Source organism: Schistocerca piceifrons, chromosome 2 (genome assembly GCF_021461385.2).
Source record: "Schistocerca piceifrons isolate TAMUIC-IGC-003096 chromosome 2, iqSchPice1.1, whole genome shotgun sequence".
NCBI lineage: Eukaryota > Metazoa > Arthropoda > Insecta > Orthoptera > Acrididae > Schistocerca > Schistocerca piceifrons.
In genome coordinates, this window is record NC_060139.1 from 988,199,060 (window position 1) to 988,219,151 (window position 20,092).

Genomic DNA, 20,092 nt, shown 5'->3' on the forward strand with positions numbered 1-20,092 from the left:
CTGAAAATGTCATATTTTAGGTCCTCATGGTTGTATTGATGTAAGTAAATTTGAAGATTATTGTTACAGAATTTTTGTTTTTGCGTAAATTTATTTTATCGCATTTTAGTATATCGCACAGTCTTTTGATTTTTCACATTAACAAAGCCGAAATTACATTGTTCGCACAAAATACAAACATACGTCCGATCACATCAGTGGGATGTTTACGACAGTCACACTCTGTGGAAAAAACCATATCCCAAAGGGTTTACAATTTTTCTTAACAAATGTATTTCTACTAGTTCATGTTACATCATTACTTTCGAGTATTATTATTTCATAAATGAAACCAGTAATAAACATAGTAACCAGTACAGTATTGTGTAATAAAGAATAGGAATTTTAAATGTGCCAATGATTCGTACCTTCAAATGTTTCTAAAAAAGTTATTTACCCTGTACATTCAGAACTAGTACTTATCGATTATAACATCGAGACTAAAATATTTTATAAAGTAATTAATTTTAATAAATTTTAGCTTGAAATATAACATACTGTTTATAAAATTATATGAAGGTTTTCAGAAAAGCAACTGAGATAATATTGATCTGTCCAAACTTCGAAAAATAATTCTGCTATCGACAACTAGCGTTGAGGTAATGCTAGTGGAGGATGTCCCGTTACAAACGGACGATTTTGTTTTGTATGTATGATGATGTGAACGCTTTAGAAACGAATATATACAGATGCCTCAGCGCCAATTCTTGTTCTATGTTGCATGAATTTGAAAATAAAGGAATGACGCAAATTTTTTGTTGAAGTGTTTATTATATTAGGTTGGTGCATAGATTTGTAGCGTTTTTTCACAAGTTTAATCAACACAACAAGTACACGTAACAGAGACTTTAGTCATCAATAATATATTCTCCTTCACTATCTACAACTCTCTACCAACGCTGGGGTTGCTTGTAGACTCTGTGACTGGAAACCACGTGGTTTTGAGGCGAAGAACTCCTCGAGTCATGTTCGAAGTGCATTTTCATCCGGAAAGGAAGTTTCTTGAAGGTTGTTCGACAGAGAGCGGAAAAGCTGAAAATCTGATGGCGCAAGATTAGGTAAAGAAGGCGGGTGCGGTATGACTTCCCACGGGAGCAGAATGTTACCGTAGAGTACACGCAGTCTTCCTGGTCGTTATTATTGGAATGCGTATGCAAGACGTCTCAGTTGTGGACAGTAAACGTCAGCGGAGATCGTAACACCTTGGGGAAGTTATTCTAGCATACCACTCCGTCGCTGTTGGACCAGGTGCGTAACATTATCCGTTGTGGCTGCGCAGGCCCTTGTACGTGGAGTCGATGCTTTGTTTGGGCTCAACCATGGCTTTCTTTTCCTTGTGTTAGCGTAAAGACACCACTTATCCCTACCAGCAGCGACACAGGATAGAAATGGTCGGTGTTGTTCACGAGCCAATTGATGGCGAGGACGAAACAGAGATGCATTATCACCCACAGATTTTTGTGATTTTGGTTCAGAGCATGCAGTACCCATACAGCCGATTTTTGAACCTCTCCATTGCATGCAAATGTCACACGATTGTGGAATGATCACAGTTCAGCACACTTGACAGCTGTCGAGTACACAGATGTAGGTCATTGTGGATTAAAGCGTTTAAACGGTCTTCATCAAATCACGAAGGTCGGACAGTTACTAATGTCATAACAATCCTCCTGAAAATGGAAAATACAATTTTGTTGTCATGCTATGTCCAATATCATTATCCCGATACAGGGAGAAAATGTTTCTGGATGCTTCCGCTGCTGTCACCCCTCTAATGAACTCTGTCACAAGAGTATGTCGAAAATGTTCTGGTTTCTGCACTTGGCACTCCATTTTCTAGCGTCCAAAGTTCCACTCAGTACCTCGAAATAACAAAATAACAATATGAAAACTCAAACAGCAACAGCGAACTACAGATAAAAAATGACAGTCGAGCTACGAAGTTATACGGCAACCTAATAGTTGTACGAGAAGAGCGGTCTTAGACGCTGCAGTCATGGACTGTGCGGCTGGTCCCTGCGGAAGGTAGAGTCCTCCCTCGGGAATGGGTGTGTATGTTTGTCCTTAGGATAATTTAGGTTACGTAGTGTGTAAGCTTAGGGACTGATGACCTTAGCAGTTAAGTCCCATAAGATTTCACACACATTTGAACATTTTTGAATAGTTGTACGTTATGGTGTTCTGTAAGATATATTGTACTCTCTTTGCTTAGTCTTGTACTAATTCTGTTGCCAATGAGCTCCACATACAGGGCTATTACAAATGATTGAAGCGATTTCATAAATTCACTGTAGCTCCATTCATTGACATATGGTCACGACACACTACAGATACGTAGAAAAACTCATAAAGCTTTGTTCGGCTGAAGCCGCACTTCAGGTTTCTGCCGCCAGAGCGCTCGAGAGCGCAGTGAGACAAAATGGCGACAGGAGCCGAGAAAGCGTATGTCGTGCTTGAAATGCACTCACATCAGTCAGTCATAACAGTGCAACGACACTTCAGGACGAAGTTCAACAAAGATCCACCAACTGCTAACTCCATTCGGCGATGGTATGCGCAGTTTAAAGCTTCTGGGTGCCTCTGTAAGGGGAAATCAACGGGTCGGCCTGCAGTGAGCGAAGAAACGGTTGAACGCGTGCGGGCAAGTTTCACGCGTAGCCCGCGGAAGTCGACGAATAAAGCAAGCAGGGAGCTAAACGTACCACAGCCGACGGTTTGAAAATCTTACGGAAAAGGCTAAAGCAGAAGCCTTACCGTTTACAATTGCTACAAGCCCTGACACCCGATGACAAAGTCAAACGCTTTGAATTTTCGGCGCGGTTGCAACAGCTCATGGATGAGGATGCGTTCAGTGCGAAACTTGTTTTCGGTGATGAAGCAACATGTTTTTCTTAATGGTGAAGTGAACAGACACAATGTGCGTATATGGGCGGTAGAGAATTCTCACGCATTCGTGCAGCAAATTCGCAATTCACCAAAAGTTGACGTGTTTTGTGCAATCTCACGGTTTAAAGTTTACGGCCCCTTTTTCTTCTGCGGAAAAAACGTTACAGGACACGTGTATCTCGACATGCTGGAAAATTGGCTCATGCCACAACTGGAGACCGACTTGATCTTTCAACAGGATGGTGCTCCACCGCACTTCCATCATGATGTTCGGCATTTCTTTAACAGGAGATTGGAAAACCGATGGATCGGTCGTGGTGGAGATCATGATCAGCAATTCATGTCATGGCCTCCACGCTCTCCCGACTTAACCCCATGCGATTTCTTTCTGTGGGGTTATGTGAAAGATTCAGTGTTTAAACCTACTCTACCAAGAAACGTGCCAGAACTGCGAGCTCGCATCAACGATGCTTTCGAACTCATTCATGGGGACATGCTGCGCCGAGTGTGGGAGGAACTTGATTATCGGCTTGATGTCTGCCGAATCACTAAAGGGGCACATATCGAACATTTGTGAATGCCTAAAAAAACTTTTTGAGTTTTTGTATGTGTGTGCAAAGCATTGTGAAAATATCTCAAATAATATAGTTATTGTAGAGCTGTGAAATCGCTTCAATCATTTGTAATAACCCTGTATTATATGTAAACGCACATTTCAATTTTCAGACACGCAATGGAAGCTCAATGGGCGCTAATCAACGAGGAGTACTCAAACTACGAGGAAGCAGCGGGACGTTACTGGGGAGTCATGAAAATTGGCAGAGTAATGAAAGTGAGTATCACCAGCAATAGCTCAGATAACAAACCAACTGTAAGGAAAGTAAGGAAGACTTAAAAGTGAAAGGAATATATAGGAGAGCTGCAACGGAAAGATTATTGAGGACAAGTTGTGGAGGAGGTAGATGAATATGGGACGGTGATGTGATACTGTGAGATAAATTTAAAAGTGCGTTGAAGAACTTAAAGAAGTCGAAACAAGGCGTACTTAGGGGACAACATTCCATTAAAATTATCATTATCTTTGGAAGATCCAAACATGACAAAACTGTCCGACCTAGTATGCAGGATATATGAGAGGCGAAATACCCTTAGATTTCAAGAAGAATGTGATAATCCTAATACTAGAAAAGGCAGGTGCTTGCTGGCATCAATATTACCGAAAAATCAGTTAAATAAATCATATGAGGGTTGAATGAAAAGTAATGGCTCCAACTTCGTTAATTGGGTTTGGATGGGAATATTTTAATAAATCAAACTCAGAAATAATCCTTAGGATGTAATCTTTAATTACCAATATTCACTTTTCTACATAATCACCAGCCATTTGGATGCATTTCTGCCGACGATGAACAAGTTTCCTGAAGCCGTCACGGAAGAAGGCAACACTCTATTTCCGCAACCACAGTCGCACAGTTCTCTCAACGTCTTAGTCGGAAGCATAATGATGTCCCCGCAGGTCGTGTTTGTTTATCGGCAATTCAGAATCTGTGGCTTTAATATGTAAATCCTTGTGACTACGAAGGCTTTCACGGCGTAATAATTGATAATATTCTTCTCGGATATGCAGCCGGATCATAACGTCTTCATGACACAATATTTCCGCGGTCCATCATGAAGACGTTATGATCCGGCTGCATACCCGAGAAGAATATTATGTAAATCCTTGTCTGTAAGGTTGCTCTTTAATTATCTTGAATTCTTAAAATGGCCTTTCACCGTACTGTGTAAATGCTTATCTTAGGCTTGTCTTTCATTTTTCGAATAATTGTTTGGGCCTTCAGCTGTCAAGATATTTAAAGTTTTCTTCAGATGGTGTTCTGTAGTGCTGTGTAAATGCTTATCTTTAAAGGTTCCCTTTTATTATGTTGAAATATTATTGGGCTATCAGCCGACGAATTAATTTGAATTTTCCTTAATATGCCTTTTAAAGAATTTCCTTTGGTGATCTGAAATATTATTTCGGCCTTTAGCCGAGAAGATATTTTAATTTTACTTAAGTAAGGACTTCAGCCGTTTCTCTAAATCATGGGTTTTAAAAGGAATTATTTAAACTTACGAGGGGTGTCCAGAAAGTAAGTTACGATTGATCACGAAATGAAAATCACAGTGAAAATCAGAAATGTTTCATTTGTAACAGTTAGCTACACCTTTCAGCTACTTCTCTACGTAGTCGCCGTTCTGACTCAGACATTGGTCGTAGCGTTGTACCAACTTTCCAATACCCTCATCATAGAAGGCAGCCGCCAGTGCTTTCCGCCAATTCTCTACGCTGGCCTAAAGCTCGTTGTCTTCATAGCCAGCGGTTTGTTTGAGCAGAGATGAAACTCAGTGGGAGACAATTACGGGCTGCATTGTGGGTAACCAAACATTTCCAATTGAAACGATGCAGGAACATCTTCATTGCCCCTGCAGAATGAGGCTGAGAATTGTCTTGAAGAAGAAACCGCGCGACAGTTATGTAATGTTGGTTGCACAGCTTCAGGGGAAAATTCTCACCAGGCCCTCGTACTTGGCGGGAGACACTATTTTCTATAACATCTTTACGCGCTCGCTAAGAGCTCAGGGATGAAATGAGCGACATAATTCTACCTAGAGTCATACTAGAGACACTGCCCAACACATCTTTGCAAAGCTTTAACGGATTTTCATAGTCGTTTCCATTTCGCAACCGATCGTAACTTACTTTCTGGACAGCCCTCGTATTTTTGAGAAGTCACTTGGGCCCTCAGCCGTGAGTTGACCCTTGTTGTCTTAAAGAGAAAACTGTGCATTTGTTTTCAGGGAATAAAGTTGTGTGTTCTTGTATAACTGACAGTGACTGATCTTGGCCCTTTTCCACAACCTGATCCGCTCTGTCGTGCGTAACCAGATTTCAGCCTCCAACCGAAAATAACTATTTCCTGTCAGTGATCGGTTCGTTCCATGTAAACACTGCCCACAATATTATGCAGCCACCACCAGCTTGCACAGTGCCTTGTGAAAACTTGTGTCCACAGATTGGTGGCGTTTGCCCCACACCCGAACCTTGTCAACAGCTCTTAGAGCAACTGCAAGGGGGACTCATCTGACCAGGCCACGGTCTTCCAGTCGTCTGGGGTCCAACCGATATGGTCACGAGCGCAGGAGAGGACCTCCAGGCGACGTCGTGATGTTAGCAAAGACACTCACGTCGGTCGTCTGCTGCCGTAGTCCATTAATGCCAGATTTCGCCGCACTGTCGTATGTTCGTCGCACGTCCCACATTAATTTCTGCGGTTATTTCACACGGGGTGTTGCTTGTTTGTTAGCGCCGACAACTCTATGCCAAAGCCGCTGCTCTCGGTCATTAAGTGAAGACCGCCGGCCACTGTGTTGTCCATGGTGAGAGGAATGCTTGATATCTGGTAGCCTCGGCACACTCTTGACACTGTGAATCTCGGAGTATTCAATTCCCTAATGATTTTCGGATTGAATTGTTCCATGTGTCTAGCTCGAACTACCATTCCGCATTCAAAGGCTGTTAATTTCCGTCATGCGACTATAATCACGTCGGAATCCTTTTAACGCGAATCGCTTGAGTTCAAATGACAGCTCTTTCAATGTACAGCAGTTTTATACCTCGTGTATGCGATACTATCGTCATCTATATACGTACATAGAGCTATCCCATCACTTTTATCAGCTCAATGTACATCTGTGTGACCTATCAGTGTATATCTGTGTGAGCTATGGAACTATGATGAATGTTCGCTGGGACCACCCCAATTTCAGGAGTGCCCATTGCACGACTAAGTTAGTTAATTTCACATGATTTCATGGGTGTGGCCATTTTTTTACTGTTTACATCACCAGTTATGGGTCTTACGATCATTGGAGGAATATGCTGAGCACCCAGCCATAGTCTCTGAATGTGCATATCCAAGCATATAGCAACTCTTCACGCCAGTTAGACATTTGTTGCATGCTATTTATGGCGTTGGAGATTTAATGGTCAGCACTGTGGAATTCCCCCTAAAGCCCACCCGCTGATCTGGTGGCCCTTATGCTGCTGTATATCGCTTTTGTGTCGTGTTTTTGCAGCTTGCCGAAGAGGATAATCCGTCTCTGGCGCCCATAGTAGCAGCACTGGCCAGTGTCCGCCAGCCTGGTCAGACGGCTTCCCCAGAGGAGCCGATAATCTACAACAACCTCTTCTCCGACGCCGTCGACGACTACTACTCCTACAACGGCAGCTTAACCACGCCACCCTGCAGCGAGCCAGTTGAGTGGCTCGTTTATTTCTTTCAAGAAGGCGTCTCCAAATCGCAGGTAACACTGTTTGTCACTTACTACTTATACAGGTGTAAGTACAGATACTTGCTGATTGGGGAAAGTGTACTGAACAACATTAAACCAGTGTATAGGTCATTTGCAGACTAAAAATTAAAGCTATTTCAAGGCATATGGTTTTAGGTTGGTTAGTACCTTCAAGTACATGTGGCAAGAGCAAGCCATTAATGCCTATTTTCCCCAGGGCAGCGGTTCAGATGTTGAAGTGTGGACGCATGGACGCAAAAAGGTTGGCCTATACTGTCAGGTGCAGTATGACCATGCAGACAACATCAGGTTGCAAAATTTGTGACGTGTTTGTGGGAAGATTGTTTGGCGCAGAAAGAAAAACAACCATCACACTGATGCGTGTACAATTAACCTACAACATGTAAAATATCTACCTCTATACTCATTACAATAAATTATACACATTACACTCTGTACTTGCGGACTACATTGGGTTGTGCGTAGTAAATACACTACTGGCCATTAAAATTGCTACATCAAGAAGAAATGCAGATGATAAACGGGTATTCATTGGACAAATAGATTATACTAGAACTGACATGTGATCAAATTTTCACCCAGTTTAGGTGCATAGATCCTGAGAAATCAGTAACCAGAACAACCACCTCTGGCCGTAATAACGGCCTTGATACGCCTGGGCATTGAGTCAAACAGAGCTTGGATGGCGTGTACAGGTACAGCTCCCCATGCAGCTTCAACACGATACCACAATTCATCAAGAGTAGTGACTGGCGTATTGTGTCGAGCCAGTTGCTCGGCCACCATTGACCAGACGTTTTCAGCTGGTGAGATATCCGGAGATTGAGCTGGACAGGGCAGGAGTCGAACATTTTCTGTATCCAGAAAGGCCCGTACAGGACACGCAACATGCGATCGTGCATTATCCTGCTGAAATGTAGGGTTTCGCAGGGATCGAACGAAGGGTAGAACCACGGGTCGTAACACATCTGAAATGTAACGTCCACTGTTCAAAGTGCCGTCAACGCGAACAAGAGGTGATCGAGACCTGTAACCAATGGCACCTCATACCATCACGCCGGGTGATACGCCAGTATGGCGATGACGAATGCACGCTTCCAATTTGCGTTCACCGCGATGTCGCCAAACACGGATGCGACAATCATGATGCTGTAAAGAGAACCTGGATTCATCCGAAAAAATGACGTTTTGCCATTCGTGCACCCAGGTTCGTCGTTGAGTACACCATCGCAGGCGCTCCTGTCTGTGATGGAGCGTCAAGGGTAAGGGCAGCGATGGTCTCCGAGCTGGTAGTCCATGCTGCTGCAAACGTCCTCGACGTGTTCGTGCAGGTGGTTGTTGTCTTGCAAACGTCCCCGTCTGTTGACTCAGGAATCGAGACTTGGCTGCACGATCCGTTACAGCCATGCGGATAAGATTCCTGTCATCTCGACTGCTAGTGATACGAGGCCGTTGGAATCCAGCACGGCGTTCCGTATTACCCTCCTGAACCCACCGATTCCATATTTTGCTAACAGTTATTGGATCTCGACCAACGCGAGCAGCAATGTCGCGATACGATAAACTGCAATCGCGATGGGCTACAATCCGACCTTTATCAAAGTGGGAAACGTGATGGTACGCATTTCTCCTCCTTACACGAGGTATCGCAACAACGTTTCACCAGGCAACGCCGGTCAACTGCTGTTTGTGTATGAGAAATCGGTTGGAAACTTTCCTGATGTCAACACGTTGTAGGTGTCGCCACCGGCGCCAACCTTGTGTGAATGCTCTGAAAAGCTAATCATTTGCTTATGACAGCATCTTCTTCCTGTCGGTTAAATTTCGCGTCTGTAGCACGTCAGCTTCGTGGTGTAGCAGTTTTAGTGGCCAGTAGTGCAGAACACAGTTTGTCTTTGTTAATGGAGAGAATTCTTATGACTTAAAAAATCGTTTTAGGTATACATGCTGTATGTTTTACTGGACTACTACTGTTCACTGTATCTACCTGGTGAACATTAATGAAATCGACAAATTGAAGGGATGGATTCCTGACTGGAAATGGAGGAAAAAAGTTCCTATTAACATGTGTTTGGAAATGGACAGTGTGCATGCAATGACAGCAAGTCATGCTGGAACAAAGTGGAGAGCTGCATCGCATCCATGTCACAACAAAATTTTCAAAGCGACCTCCACGGGGTGCAATACACGCGTTCACGTGTCGCATCGTGAATTGCCTTACTGTCTCGCACGTTCTGGCCTCTCCCCGAATAGCATCACAGGCGTCGTGAACATGTTTTTGAATGGTCTGCGCATCAGGAACTGGTTCAGCGTACACAACGCTTTCCAGATGCCCCCTTAGGTAAAAAGCCCGGTGATCTAGCAGGCCATGCTAAGGGCATCTCGCGTCTTATTCAACGTCCGGTGTAGGTGTTGTTGAGCTGTCGGCAAACTGTAACGCGCAAGTGGGTTGGTGATCCATCACGCAGATACCACACAGCCTGCAGTACTCCGAAAGGTATATTGTCAAGCAGAACAGGCAGAGTATTTCGCAGGAAGTCTTGGTACATTCAGTCGTCGAGGCATTGTGGGATAATAAACGCTCCAAGTATGTGGTCGCCAAGAATCCCTGCCTACACATTGATGTTGAACTGTTGCTGATGAGACGCCTCAACCATTCCCTGAGGATAGTCTTGCGGACTTTCCATAACTACGCACCCTCCGACTCAGAGTTGCAACATTAAAAGTTTTGGCTAGTTTCGTTGTCTAGGGGCTGGGATACGTAGTTGCCGCATTACAGACCAAATACTGCTGAGTCTACAGTATACGATAAGAATACTCAGATGAATCGAATAGTCGAAGGTTATTATCACTCGGCAATTGCGAATTAATATAGAAATTTATAAATGAAAGATTACAATTAAATCAAAACTGCAGGCTCTATCAAAAATGGTTCAAATGGCTCTGAGCACTATGGGACTTAACATCTTAGGTCATCAGTCCCCTAGAACTTAGAACTACTTAAACCTAACTAACCTAAGGACATCACACACATCCATGCCCGAAGCAGGATTCGAACCTGCGACAGTAGCAGTCCCGCTGTTCCGGACTGCAGCGCCTAGAACCGCACGGCCACCACGGCCGGCGCAGGCTCTATCTTAACGACTTTAAATGATGAGTACAATAGTAGAAGTGCTTTTGAGAATGCGGTATGTTTCTGCAAAACTTGGTGTCGATGGTCCAGCAATTAAATAAAAGTTGAATAACAGGGAAACAATAGATTCCTACTGCACGTAATTAACGACAACATAGCTCGCGAGATGTTCACTTCTAAACGCACATTACGTCTTCACTGCAGAAGCCACGGCAATCTCACGAGTGCACAAGTCGGCACTCCGAAGTATTTCTATCTTTCGCGACCACGCGCAAACTGCTCCACAGTCCAAGTCTTTCCCGCGACTGTGCGTCTGTCGCGCCGTCCCGTCCCGACCTTTCGCGTGTCCTGTGCCGCACCGTCCAGAACTGCCGCACTCTCCTCAACTACCTCGTGTCCTCTCAGGAAACGATGCTCCCATCCAGTCTCCCCATTCACAAGCGCTGTGATTGGCTAGAGCGCTCGCGCCAACGCACCCACACACATATTTAAGCACATCCGAAATACTCGAGTTACATTTAAATATCTGAAATTAAATAAATATTCCTACGGCTGGGCCATAAACGCGCTCTAACACACATTATTAAATACATAAACAATTAAATAAACATATATCAAAAGAAAAGAAGCAAAAGCTAGGCCAGGAGCCTAATGCTTCTGTGATTTCTAAAACGCAGTAAATAATTGACCAGTTTCTTCATGAATAACACATATCGGATATTAACAAAGACACAGATGAATCAAAATATTTATAAGCATGCTCCTACCGTTTTTTCGTGTAACTGTGGAGTAATTATGGCCTGACGCGATCGATAGTAATCGGCCACTTTGTCCTCCAACAACTCATGTACTATTTAAGTTACATGCCTGTAATTCATACCAATTTAGGTTTACACTAATAGCTTTCTACATCTACATCTACATGATTACTCTGCAAATCACATTTAAGTGCTTGGCAGAGGATTCATCGAACCACAATCATACTTTCTCTCTACCATTCCACCCCCGAACAGCGCGCGGGAAAAGCGAACACCTAAACCTTTCTGTTCGAGCTACGATTTCTCTTATTTTATTTTGATAATCATTCCTACCTATGTAGGTTGGTGACTGAAATTTCGTAAATAGATCTCGCCGCGACGAAAAACGTCTTTGCTTTAATGACTTCCATCCCAACTCGCGTATCATATCTGCCACGCTCTCTCCCCTATTACGTGATAATACAAAACGAGCTGCCCTTTTTTGCACCCTTTCGATGTCCTCCGTCAATCCCACCTGGTAAGGATCCCACACCGCGCAGCAATATTCTAACAGAGGACGAACGAGTGTAGTGTAAGCTGTCTCTTTAGTGGACTTGTTGCATCTTCTACGTGTCCTGCCAATGAAACACTACCTTTGGCTCACCTTCCCCACAATATTATCTATGTGGTCTTTCCAACTGAAGTTGTTCGTAATTTTAACACCCAGGTACTTAATTGAATAGACAGCCTTGAGAATTGTACTATTTATCGAGTAATCGAATTCCAACGGATTTCTTTTGGAACTCATGTGGATCACCTCACACTTTTCGTTATTTAGCGTCAACTGCCACCTGCCACACCATACAGCAATCTTTTCTAAATCGCTTTGCAACTGATACTGGTCTTCGGATGGCCTTACTAGACGGTAAACTACAGCATCATCTGCGAACAACCTAAGAGAACTGCTCAGATCGCCACCCAGGTCATTTATATAGATCAGGAACAGCAGAGGTCCCAGGACGCTTCCCTGGGGAACACCTGATATCACTTCAGTTTTACTCTATGATTTGCCGTCTATTACTACGAACTGCGACCTTCATGACAGGAAATCACGAATCCAGTCGCACAACTGAGACGATACCCTATAGGCCCGCAGCTCGATTAGAAGTCGGTTGTGAGGAACGGTGTCAAAAGCTTTCCGGAAATCTAGAAATACGGAATCAACTTGAGATCCCCTGTCGATAGCGGCCATTACTTCGTGCGAATAAAGAGCTAGCTGCGTTGCACAAGAACGATGTTTTCTGAAACCATGCTGATTACGTATAGATAGATCGTTCCCTTCGAGGTGATTCATAATGTTTGAATACAGTATATGCTCCAAAACCCTACTGCAAACCGACGTCAATGATATAGGTCTGTAGTTCGATGGATTACTCCTACTTCCCTTCTTAAACACTGGTGCGACCTGCGCAATTTTTCAATCTGTAGGTACAGATCTATCGGTGAGCGAGCGGTTGTATATGATTGCTAAGTAGGGAGCTATTGTATCAGCGTAATCTGAAAGGAACCTAATCGGTATACAATCTGGGCCTGAAGACTTGCCCGTATCAAGCGATCTGAGTTTCTTCGCAACCGCTAAGGTATCTACTTCTAAGAAACTCATGCAAGCAGCTGTTCGTGTTTCAAATTCTGGAATATTCCATTCGTCTTCCCTGGTGAAGGAATTTCGGAAAACGGCGTTCAATAACTTCGCTTTAGCGGCACAGTCGTCGATAACAGTACCATCGGCACTGCGCAGCGAAGGTACTGGCTGCGTCTTGCCACTTGTGTACATACGACCAGAATTTCTTCGGATTTTCTACCAAATTTCGAGACAATGTTTCGTAGTGGAATCTATTAAAGGCATCTCGCATTGAAGTCCGTGCCAAAGACACGGCGATCGACAAAATCGGACTAAGCGTTTAAATTTTGGAAATTCGTTGCTGAGTGTTACTTGTATAATTTACCGTCAGGTACTAAAGTTTATACTAATAAAGATATTGAAAATCTGATTACTCCATCAGAATCGTCGTGCAAATAATAGTAATGTACATGTTTCTTTTTGGGGTATCATGACTCCTCTGGCTATTATTAATTTATTTATGAACTGCGAAATGTCTGCCGTTATGGTTTCACGAAGTCAGCCATCTTTGGTGCTCTCGGCATACAGCGTCACCAAGGAATTCCCAGCCACGCGGCTGGACCGGCTGGACCGGCCGTTGTGCAGCATCATGCGGTTGCTAAGCTAACGTCCGGGACTGGAAGTGAAAGTTGCTGAATTGGACGGGTTACTCCTGTAACTTAAATATCAGATCTGAAGATGGTTCTGAATGAACCGAAACCGGTCATATGAATAATAACTCTTATAAAAACAAACTCCTCGCAGAGTTTGGTTATTTTTCAGATACTGTCTCTCAAAACCGATATCAACGTCTCGATGGAGCACCATGCCGGATTGTGTGCGCCGCCCTTCCTTGTAATAAAAGCAATTGTGTTCGATGTCCATCGATCTTCTCCACGTGTAAATATAGCGACTACACCACTCGATAACAGGATGACTCCTTTGATCTGAAATCATAACCAAAAGTCCTTTGGGTGTTCGTGAGAGACTTTTCAGCTTACGCGATCTTGCTGACTGTAGTTCTTATGCCCGTTTTGAGAATGGGTACTCAAACGTTGAAAACATAATGTCTTGAATCATCAATCCATTACGACAGCCGATGTCACATCATGATTTTTGTGACGATATTGTATTGTTCATTATTATTCCGTCGTCAAGTAGTCGCTACGTCTCGTATTCAACAACTACAAGACGTAATTCCAGAGATAGCATACCCTTGATAAATGTTCAGAATGTATCGTATTTCGGTGTAAACTTATTGCTGTTTACAGTTAAATTGTCACTAATTCACTTTTCACTTTTATGTTATCCGAAGAATCAGTTAATTCCACAAATACACTTTAAATGTCCATTAAATGATGTATGCGACACGAACAATTGAAGTTGAATTAAAGTTTATTGTTCTTCGTAATTATTTGTCCTTTCACTGAGCACACACACCGATTTTTCATTCAGGGAATTGCGTCTGCTAGCATCAGCAATTCCGACTTTGACGATAGCTTCTGACAACACGGCGCAATTGTAAGTTCTTCGTGACTGGGTTTATCTGTTGCTTACTGAAGTCTAATAATTGAGTTTATGTCGGCGATCAGTCTCTTTCTGTGTCCTTTGATGTTCGTGACTATTAAGTATCACGAAGGCTACGTCGCATCACAAACCAGCAATCACACGAGTTATTTTTCTCTCACAAATATCAACTATCCCTTTATCTGTCTAAACGGTAGAGGTGATTTTACTTCAGTCCGACTTCCGACTAATACTTCCAACCGTAAAACTTTTAAACTTCAGATCAGTTATAAAAGAATCTAATAGCGCTTAACATGCGTACTACTAGTGCAAGAGTACAAGAGAGAAGAAAAGTTAATATCTCCATTGCAGAGTTACATTGTAGTCACAGCCAACTTACAGCTCGATGCGACTACAACTCTCTTCAAAGATAAATGTTATCTTTGGTTCATTTATGGTCTGGGCTTTAACATTCGTAAATAATAATTCTTTGAGTTCTTTCTTTAAAGTTTCAGTTTCGTATCATATGGTATTCTTTCGTTCAGTCCTTTCATTATGATAAGCATAAGATTATGATAAGCATAAGATTTCCTGATGGCGACTCCAGAATCAATTGCATATATTAACTCATTAGATGTTTGTTTGTAATTACTTCCAAACTACTATAACTTTGTATAACTACTGTAACATGTGTATTATGTGTAATTTTGTATAATTTTGTATAATTCTGTATAACTGTTGTAATAACTGTAAGAATATCTAATGTCAAATTATTACAATTTTGCATATTGATTGTAATAACAATTGTGTCTAAATGCCATACGCTAAATAAATAAATTATGATAAGCATTAGTATTTACATAACATTCTTGCTGATCAAACTGTCAAGAGTGTAAATTTTGCTCTCAGTAGCTGCCATCAATGTCAGGATGACTGATTTTTCTATTTCTTTTTGCAACAAAAAGGTCTTCATATAGTTTCTATAATTGGGGTGTTAGAGAATCACGTGACTTCCGGCCCGGGGACATCTAAAAGGAACTGGAACTGCTGTGAGAAACTGTTGAGCAGGTTGTTTTACAGATTCAGTATCTCATCAATATCTGTGGTGCTCAAATTGAAGAAATTGGGTAAGCAGCAGTTAATAATAAAATAGGCGTTATGCCTTTCTCACTTGTTTGAGCTTTTCTACCGATGCCCGGCTCCTAACCCATTTAATACAGCAACATTTCTATATGTCTTTGCTGAATTCGCAGCGCCAGATTTTCACCTGGTGGCCAAAACTGAAACTAATTTTTTCCATCATAAATCGGTTCCACATTAATACATCATAAAATGTACTATGTTCCGCTGCCATACGGTAATTACAGCCCACACGGGACCTCTGTGAGTTATTGTTGTTGTGGTCTTCCATGCTACTCTATCCTGGGCAAGCTCCTTCATCTCCCAGTACCTACTGCAAGCTACATCCTTCTGAATCTGTTTAGTGTATTCATCTATTGGTCTCCCTCTACGATTTTTACCCTCCACGCTGCCCTCCAATACTAAATTGGTGATACCTTGATGCCTCAGAATATGTCCTACCAAGCGATCCCTTTTTCTACTCAAGTTGTGCCACAAATTTCTCTTCTCTCCAATTCTATGCAGTAGCTCCTCATTAGTTATGTGATCTACTCATCTAATCTTCAGCATTCTTCTGTAGCACCACATTTCGAAAGATTCTATTCTCTTCTTGTCTAAACTACTTATCGTCCACGTCTCACTTTCATACATGGCTACACTCCATACAAATACTTTTAGAAACGACTTCCTGGCTCTTAAATCTATATTGGATATTAACAAATTTCTCTTCTTCAGAAACACTTTCCTTGCAATTGCCAGTCTACATTTTATATCCTCTCTACTTCGACTATCATCAGTTATTTTGTTCCCCAAATAGCAAAACTCATTTACTACTTTCAGCTTCTTATTTCCTAATCTAAATCCCGCAGCATCACCCGAGTTAATTCGACTACATTCCATTATCCTCGTTTTGCTTCTGTTGATATTCATCTTATATCCTCCTTTCAAGACACTGTCCATTCCGTTTAGCTGCCCTTCCAGGTCCTTTGCTGTCTCTTACAGAATTACAATGTCATCGGTGAACCACAAAGTTTTTATTTCTTCTCCAGGGATTTTAATTCCTACTCCGAATTTTTCTTCTGTTTCCTTTACTGCTTGCTCAATATACAGATTGAATACCATCGGGGAAGATAATGGAATGTAGTCGAATTAAGTCGGGTGATGCTGAGGGAATTAGATTGTGAAATCAGACTCTTAAAGTAGTAAAGGAGTTTTGCTATTTGGGGAACAAAATAACTGACGATGGTCGAAGTAGAGAGGATATAAAATGTAGATTGACAATGGCAAGGAAAGCATTTCTGAAGAAGGGAAATTTGTTAACATCGAGTATATATTTAAGTGTCAGGAAGTCGTTTCTGAAAGTGTTTGTATGAAGTGTAGCAATGTATGGTAGCGAAACGTGGACGATAAATTGTTTAGACAAGAAGAGAACAGAAGCTTTCGAAATGTGGTGCTACAGAAGAATGCTGAAGACTAGATGGGTGGATCACATAACTAATGAGGAGGTATTGAACAGGATTGGGGATAAGAGAAATTTGTGGCACAACTTGAGTAGAAGAAGGGATCGGTTGGTAGGACATGTTTTGAGGCATCAACGGAGCACCAATTTAGTATTGGAGGGCAGCGTGGAGGGTAAAAATCGTAGAGGGAGACCAGGATATGAATACACTAAACAGATTCAGAAGGATGTAGGTTGCAGTAGGTACTGGGAGATGAAGAAGCTTGCACAGGATAGAGTAGCATGGAGAACTACATCAAACCAGTCTCAGGACTGAAGACCACAACAACAACAACAAGATTAGTTGTAGTGTCAGTATTGCCTCACGTGTTCCAACATTTCTACGGAATCCAAACTGATCTTCCCCGAGGTCGGTTGCTACCAGTTTTTCCATTCGTCTGTAATGATAGCACTTTAATTATAACTACCTCGTAGCTGCATGCAAATAAAAAACGAAGTATGAAACTGTATTTTTTCGGGGTTTAGTCTCAGTGGGTGTGGTGAGAACCAGAGTCTTACTTGTCCGCAGTTGGCAGAGTTCCGGAAACTGCAGACCACAAACGGCCCCATGGTGAACAACTTCCGCCAGCTGCGCAGGAAGCTGGACCGCGGCCTCGTGCTTCATCCCAGTTGCACCCACGGACCGTGCGACTCACGCTCAGGGACGGGGCGGCAACACGGCGGTGGACGTCGCGCGGCAACCCAGTCGGGCCGCCACGGCGCCTCCAGGACCCACGGCGCAGCGCGGCGCAGCAAACACTAGCCGACTGCCTCCAGGATCTGCTGCTGGAGTACCTGGCCTCGACCAGCACCACAGGCCCGGCTCACCGACCCACTCTGCTGTTCTGCTTGACGACCTTGCTAATGCTATGTTTGACCTTCCTAGAAGCACTGGGGTCAATATGGCCCCATAAGCACGTTGAAAATGTATGTCTCCTTTGTTTTCAGTACTATTATTTTCAAAATATATGACTTTCTGAGTGAGTTGCACCCAATGATGTTGCTTAGTTTTTATATTTGCAACCTATTAAAATTTTTTCATGGTTTTTGCACTGACAAGGGGAGGCCACGACGTTTGGAACGCGGATTTACTTCTGATTTCGTACACTCGTAGTACTCCATTAGGACAGCAAAATGTGTAAGCAGTAGCGCGTACTTCTCAAGCGTTATTGAGAAAATCGCAAGATAATTTCGGTCGTCAAATATATACCTGTGCGTGGCCGTTTTTACCAGGAAGCGGCGGCAGCCGAGTGCGGCTCGAAGTTAGTTACCTCCGAGCGAAACTGAGCGCACCACTACAGGACCTTAGAACCGCCCAACTATAGCGGATAATGAATACTGGTGAAAGAGTAAACCGCATGGAAACGAAAGATCCCCTACGGGATTGGGATCAAATCTGGAAGAACATCCACAATAAAGTGCTCGGAACAAATATCAGATCAACGTGGTATAAAGTAGTTAATGAGACCATGCCTACGAAACAAAAATTACACAGAATACTATTGTCGGCAACTGACAGATGTGGGGAGTGTGCCCTCATAGACAACTTACAATACAGATGTGTCTGCGGAGAAAATAAATTGGTCTGGCAATGGTGCAGAATGAACCTTGCCTCTATCTGCAGGACAGCTAGACAGACAGTCTCCATCACATCGGTGTTGCAACCTCATGGCACTTACTGTCCCATTACGAAGAAAAATACATTGACATGGCTGACAGGCCATACTCTGCATTACCTAATTCAAGCCGAAGATACGCCATCTTACCAGGGCTACACAGTATATCTAGCCACACAAGCACAACTGCTGACGAAGGATGACAAATACAGACAAAAGTTCGCGAACTGTATACCAGCCTTGAGAATAACGACGCTATGAACGACAAAGACGATGAAAAAAAAAAAAAAAAAAAAACGAACAAGGGACGACGAAGTAGATGTAGGCACTGCGTCCGACTGTTCATAACGTTGATGGCAGTGTGTTATGTATTTTTTTTCCCTTCAATTCCATATACTCCACATCACAACCAGTGTGTGGCATCCGGCAACTGGGCACTCAGTGCTAAGAGAAGACAATTGCTGACATAGGAGATAACATACAAATGGGGAAAATGGAACGAGACGAAGCATATGCTAGGGGTATACCATAATAGGCAACCCTCGAGAAGACGAGCGTTGAATGCCGTCAATAAGCCGAGATATCTCACGCAAAGAATAGTGGAAACAAACAATTACAAAAAACTTTTTTTATACATTAAAACAGTTAAAAAAACAAAAAAAAGAAAAAAAGATGAAAATAAAAGCTTTACAGCAAAGAGTCATCGACAGGAATGAAACGTTTCCTTTGGTGCAGAAGCAATGCCCCTTGAAATTTCCACTGCAGTGACAACAGCGTTTCTTTTCTTGATGCAGAAGAAGCATCCTTTGTATTAAACGTTCTTTTGACGGCATAAGCTACGTAATCGCTGGATCGAGTCCCGTTCGTCAGTTTTCTTTTATTTCTAACACAGTCATTTTCTTTACTATTTACATTACAATTGATATAATGGGAAAAATACGTGTAATCGGATGAACTTCTATTAAATTTACAGTGTTATTTAACAGTCTACAAATTTTTATTATCACAAATAATATAATATTCATAAATATCGACTAGTAAAAGACCAAACGCATAAAGTGACACTGAAAATGTATGCTTGTCCGTGATTTGAGAAATCCCATATACCTGGAAGGGGCCCGAAACTACTTGTTACCTCCATGTTTTGACCGACAAAGACGGCTTTCGAAAGATGTACAATTAATCGTCGCTTTCGACATTACAAGTTGCAGGATGGTATTTTTCGTAAAAACATGGAAAACATAAAGTTAAACGGCACCAGCTGCACTGAATAAAAGCTGTTTCCGCATACGCAACGTCTTTTGAGGTTCTTCGTGGAAAGACAGACCTCGTTAAGATTTTCAAAAACCTGTCTTTCAGCCGATAATTTGGAAGCAAACCATGCGCAACGCAGCATTTCCTCAAATATCGGCGCTGAGAATTGATCATGTAATATCGAGTGTATTTTAATAGCGTCTTCACGAGAAGCAGTTCCTCGTTCTTTGTCGATTAAATACGAACAATCTTGAAGACACGGACTAGCATACATTTTCAATATCACTT

At 42.5% G+C, this 20,092-nt stretch overlaps 1 protein-coding gene across 1 annotated transcript in view; it reads left to right on the forward strand.

Moving 5' to 3' along the window:
• LOC124776042 (carbonic anhydrase 1-like) overlaps positions 1-17,697 on the forward strand; it is a 142,452-nt gene extending 124,755 nt beyond the window's left edge. Inside the window, exons 6-8 of the mRNA XM_047250882.1 lie at positions 3,652-3,757; positions 7,045-7,272; positions 17,464-17,697. Coding sequence (XP_047106838.1) covers positions 3,652-3,757; positions 7,045-7,272; positions 17,464-17,697 — 568 coding nt within the window. The remainder of the gene's footprint in view (positions 1-3,651; positions 3,758-7,044; positions 7,273-17,463) is intronic.
• Positions 17,698-20,092: the final 2,395 nt, after the last annotated feature.